This window comes from Xyrauchen texanus, chromosome 9, assembly GCF_025860055.1.
Source record: "Xyrauchen texanus isolate HMW12.3.18 chromosome 9, RBS_HiC_50CHRs, whole genome shotgun sequence".
Lineage (NCBI taxonomy): Eukaryota > Metazoa > Chordata > Actinopteri > Cypriniformes > Catostomidae > Xyrauchen > Xyrauchen texanus.
This window is the reverse complement of record NC_068284.1, coordinates 46211403-46217402: the sequence shown is the minus strand read 5'-3', so window position 1 is coordinate 46217402 and position 6000 is coordinate 46211403. Positions and strand designations below refer to the sequence as shown.

Below are 6000 nucleotides of genomic sequence, written 5' to 3'. Positions count from 1 at the left end.
TATTGGAAACTATATCTAAAAGTATAAATCGAACTGTTTATTATGTAGCTACAATTTTAAATATTTTAAATAATTTGTACTGCTTCTTTTTCACATATATTTTTTCCCCCATATACCCTTGACATGTTTAATTTTCTAAACATGTGTTTACAATTGTTATATGTACTCTCGTTTGTATAAATACAATTTTGAAGAAGAAAAAAAAAAGAAAAGAAAAAAAAGTTGTATGAAATACAGGCACTTGCGCAGCGGTGCATTATGGGCGTGCGCGGAGAAGTAAAATGGCGGACTTGGCGAACGAAGGTAAGCGACCGTGTTAATCCACGAAACGTGCAAAACAACGCTAATAAACCTTCGCAGCGGTCCGTACACGCCATGTTTGTGATCTTTATAGTATCACGCGTGTTTTGGACACGGTCTATAATTTAAGCAGCTCTGAGGCGGGATGTATGTTGATGTTTAGCTTGTTTTAGCTTCACGCGCTAACCACTCACTGACAGTGTGAGTGTTCGTTCGTGTATGTGTGTTAGAAAGTGTGTGTGTGTGTGAGGGAGGGAGGGAGAGAGAGAGAGAGAGAGTGAGTGAGTGAGTGAGTGAGTGAGTGAGAGAGAGTGTGTGTGTGTGTGTGTGAGAGAGAGAGAGAGAGAGAGAGAGTGAGTTTGTGTGTGTGTGTGTGTGTGTGTGTGTGTGTGTGTGTAGAGAGAGAGAGAGAGAGAGAGAGAGAGAGTGAGTGTGAGTGTGTGTGTGTGTGTGTGTGTGTGTGTGTGTGTGTGTGTGTGTGTGTGTGTGTGTGTGTGTGTGAGAGAGAGAGAGCGAGAGTGAGTGAGTTTGTGTGTTTTAGAGCTAACAGGCTGAGCACTGGCCTCTGTGTGTTTCTCTTTTTTAATTTTTAGGCGGGTGGAAACGCACGCGCTTGACCCAATGTTCTCACATGCAACATGCGCGTGCACAGCATAAACACAACACAACAAAACACTGAATAATGTCATGCATATTGGGCTTTTTATATGCGCATAGGATTGATTTTTAATCGTGGCCTACTGACCGTCTGTGTGTTATATCATGTTCAAAAACAATGTCGATTGAATTTGTGTATTGAGCTTAATTTGGCATTATTTGCATGCTATTTAGCATTACATATTGGTGGAATATAGAGATAGCTTATTCTAACTAGACAGTGTTGTATGCAATGCAATGGAATACGTTTTTTATTTTATTAAATCTGACACTCTTTGACTGCGTTGTGCTTGTATAGTGCGTTTTATTTTATTCTAATCGCGGCTTGTGATGTAAATAGGCTTTCATGAGCTTAGAAGTTTATCTTTAGCTGGCCAGCCAGGATCGCTCATATTTGCAGTTAATGTATGATTTAATAGTCTTTGTACATGTGTATAGATACTGTTCCATGCACTGGTCCGTATAAATATAACTAAAATACAAAAACGAAAGCAAGTGTCGAGTGGGTGGGGTGGTGAGTTGCTCAAGTCGTGGTTTTGGCTATTAATGCATTGTCATTTATGGACGTTAGTCTGATAGGTGCATCGATTAATGAGGCCGAAACAGGTGGCGGTACTGCTTCCCGCAGCCAGCCGCCTGTCGGTTCTGATCAAGCGGCTTGTGGCGTCATCGGGGCCCGCTGTCTGTGCTAATGCCGGCACGCCCACCCTCCTCGTGCCCCGAGGTGAAATGCAACCCAATGCACACATGATTTGCCCCCCCCTTAATGACTCTAATGTCCTCCAGAATAGCATCCCTGCGTGGTGAGATCACCCATCGTGTATTGTGCATTGAATGCCTCAACTCTTGACCTAATTATAGTGATGTGCATGGAGAGAGAAATATGGTGATTTGTTTGGGAAGGGCAGATGTTTACAGATGCACATGTGCATGGTTATTTTGCACACCTTGTGGCATGGAAATGTAATTTAGATCATTAGTACAGCACTCACATAGGCAATAAGGAAAAAGAAGACTTTCTTTGTGTGTTTTTTAAAGAATAGTTCACCCTTAATTGAAAATTGTGATTTCTTGACCCTCATGTTTTACAAAATCCACATTACATTCATTCTTCCTTGGAATACAAAATGAGTTGTGCTTTCACACTGGCAGTTTAACTGGAAACAGAGCACGGTTCGCATGATAAATTGGTGAAAGCTGATTGTGCAGACCAGGGTGCGCACCGTGGTACCGAACCTGAGACTTCCTGTAGGAGATGGTCTGAGTTCGGTTTCAATGGAACTGTAGCGCCATTCGCGTGAATGTGAAAGCAACTCGGACTCGGGTGTGCACTCGTTCTGGAAGTAACCTGCGCATACGCTTTAGCCGATGACGCCATCATTAGTATCGACAACACACGAGGATCCACACATTCCTGAAAGTCTCAAAAAAGTAATGACACCACAATGACATACAAGTACAATCAACACTATAAAAACTGTCTGTCTATCTATACACCTTATTATACTGTATATAAATACTATTATAGGTTATAAATATAGGGTATAATAGGAGATGACAGCGGCGATAACTTCACCTTGGACATGAGCGTGCGTAAGCGTGCAGTGTTGATGAAAATGAATTCCTTGCCATCAGCTGTCTCCTTAAGAAACACCATTTGCGAGCAGCAGCAAGCCGCCGTCCCCTGGACATCTGACGAGTTACGCCACGAAGCGCACCTATACGCAGTTGTCGTTCACTCTGCGGTTAATAATGGCACCAAAATAACAACGTATGGATGAGTCACGTTGTGTTCACCATGCGTGTTTGTTATGACGTAAGAGGAACGCAAATGGACCGGGTTCGATAGAATTAAGTGAGTGTGAAACCAGAACAACGCAAAAGAATAGTGGGACTCGGTCCGCTTCCAAACGAACTCTGGTGCGGTGCGATTGATATATGAACGCAACATAGACCAAAGACGTTTAAACGGACCAAAAACAGGAAGTAATTTGCCAAATACTGACCTCAAGCATACCTGGTTCTTTTCATCATTGGAGCTATGTTGCCCATTATAGTTCGGTACAGGCGTCGGAACCGCCGTTCTTGCAGCATATCTTCATTTGTGTGTGCAACGGAGGAATTCCTGGTGCTGTTTGAAGTCCTATACACATTTTATTAGCTCTTCGTTTGTTCTCAGCTGGTAAAAATACCACCATATATACATCCAACGAGCGCATTTAGCCCAGCAGCCAGCATTGCTTTGGATGTTCGGCAAGTTCGTCATAAAAGCTGTCCAATCAGGTTGTGACTTTATCCTGACTTTATCCGGCGAAAACGCAAACGCCGATCTCTCTGGGTCCACAAAACCATTCAATCTCCGAGTCAGCATGGCAAGTACCACTGGCTGGTGCAAGAGCTGCGGCTGGATATACCATATCCATATCATAGAGCACTGGAAAATTGCTAACAGCAAGAATTAGCCTTTCATCCATCTTTCCGTTACTGCAGGAGCTGAGAGAGAGAGAAGGATGACGTGAGCTCTCCCGTCTTCTCTCCTATTGGCTGTCGCTTCCGTAAGTCTCTCTTCATTTGAATAAAGTTGAACTTGTCTCAACTTTGTCGCATCGCTGGACACGCCCACATCTGGTCGCCAACGGTCACGACAGCTCGTGTCGCCGGAAGTCGCTGTGCTCTCATTGAAAATGAATGGGATGGTGTCGCTGTCTCGCGCGATGTTGCTGGCAGTGTGTACGCAGCTTAAATGTATCATTTTCTTTTTTGGTCCGGACCAAGAGAACCAAACTACGAGTGTGAACGCACCCTAAAAGAACCAAACTCAGACCCCTTTAAGTGGACTGAGTGAAAAGGACCTAGTTGTCTTTGCATTCACACTGTCTGAGACCTTGCAAGTGGGCTTAAATGTCTTTTTGGTCCACTTTACCAGTTTCAGGGTCTCAGTCCTTTTTATATTCACACTCGGTGTCATTTGTGGGACCGCGACCACTTTAAAAAAAATATAGTGTTTTTTATATTTGGGCTATATTTAATGTTAAGAGTACAAATAGCTATACATATTAACTTAAGCAGCAGAAGAACAGGTGTCTATGTTCAATAAAACGTTTAAACTTTTATTGATTTTTGGCATAAATTATGTAATTTTGTATTATTACATATTGTTTCATAAATTAAAAGAGAAAAGTAATACAACAGAACTGAATGCATTGCATTTCTATATACAAAGTATTGGATTTAAAAGCAAAATTAAACATTCAAACATGATAGATTAGTTTTATTAACGACAAACAATAAGATTAATCACAATTAATGTTTAATCTACTGACAGCCTCGGGTTACTTCCATTCATGGAATACAATATATTCCTGTCATAGTTTCTTAACTTTCATGCGGCTTTCAAGGCATCCGGTTAAACCCTCGAATCTTCATTTGCACAGAACACTAAATAAAGACCTTTGAGTTCATTTCGTGAGCAGTTTATAATAATTTTAATATGCTTCTCATGCTGTCATCTCCATAGAAACAGAGCGGCTCATCGCGTCTCTCCTGGGCTCGCATTGTCATTTCCTGCGAATGGGGAACCTGTCAGGGCATACATGTTTGGCATTACGCAAATGGGAAAATCAAGTGAGCTCGGAGGGCTTTTTGTCCACAATGCCACAGTTGGGCCGTTGATCAAGGCCCTTGACCCTATCTGCTCCTGGGGTGCCATATCATGTCTGACCCTGTGCCCTGACCCCAGCTTATCTGGGATATGTGGAAAAAAATATTTCACTGTATATATGCAAATATATATAATGTGTGACAAAATAAAGACGACTTCAGTGTCACGGCAATTAAATTGTAAAATTGGCTATAATTTTACACATAAATGGTTAGTAAGTGATTTTATCACACTAGAATAATGTTAACACATTGTTTATAGGGATGTCATAAAATATCGATCATTGATTGGCACGTTATTTTATTGCTATATTTTTTAGGCATCAATATATTTAAATTAGAAGCTGACTTTTGCGTGCATTACAATACACTCAGTCGGCCTCTTGTTTAACTGTCTGATGTAATGGCTTTGGGAGACCACAAGAGGGCAATATACCATTTACTGAAGGCAGTCATGATTACACACACACACAGGACGAGCTAAAGTGACGCAGGAGATTGCAGTCCAACGATACTAAAGTTTTGGTACTTCAACAATGAACAGAGTGACATTGAGTTTGCAGGTTAGTGTATGAAACTGGTGTAACGGCACAAACTGAACTATTAGAAATGCAGATGTTTTGCAATTTCCCTGTATGTAGCATTGAAGTGGTCTTTCTTTCAAGCTGTCTAACCACAAAATGACATATTTGTGACTGAAATGCACCGTGTAGGCTATATGAAAGATGCATGTTCACTAGGGCTGCAACTAATGATTATTTAGGTTATCAAATAATCTAACGATTATTTAGGTTTACTATTACTTAGATTAACGATTATTTGGCGATTATTGCAATGATTATTCATTAGCTCTTAACCGATTATTCAGCTTGTGCCTCGAATTGAAAGGTTGTATTAAAAGTGCTTACTAACAATAAAGAGGACAAATTCATTTTTTAAAAATACCTCTAAATGACGTTCACTGAATTAAAGAGGAAAAATAATTTTTATTAAATATAATTCAGTAAAAAAAAAAACATTTTTGTTTTGTTTTCCATTTTAAAATGATCTACAAATCCTTAAAACAAGAGTAAGATATTTACACTTACTTATAGAGAATAGATCTTAAATATACGTGTATTTTTTCACTTCTGCGAGTGCAGTTAAGACAACATATACTTATATTCAAGATCTATTCTCTAAAAGTGTAAATATCTTATATGCTGCTTCTCAGGTGAATGTGTATTTTTTCAAATGATTTTTAGATATTTTAAAATATTTGCATTTTTAATATCTTTAACATTCTCAGATAAAAAAATGTATTCTGCAGTATAGCTGCTAAAGTAAATATATGTTGTTTTAAATGAGTTTTAGATATTTATATTGGAAAACAAGCCAAAACTA

The 6000-nt window shown here is 39.7% G+C and overlaps 1 protein-coding gene across 2 annotated transcripts in view; it reads left to right on the top strand.

Annotated features, from left to right (window-relative positions):
* Positions 1-275: 275 nt before the first annotated feature.
* Positions 276-6000, top strand: part of ranbp3b (RAN binding protein 3b) — a 46434-nt gene continuing 40709 nt past the window's right edge. For both annotated transcript variants that reach the window (XM_052134258.1, XM_052134257.1), the window contains exon 1: positions 276-303. In XM_052134258.1, coding sequence (XP_051990218.1) covers positions 282-303 — 22 coding nt within the window. In that variant the 5' untranslated portion in view covers positions 276-281. The remainder of the gene's footprint in view (positions 304-6000) is intronic.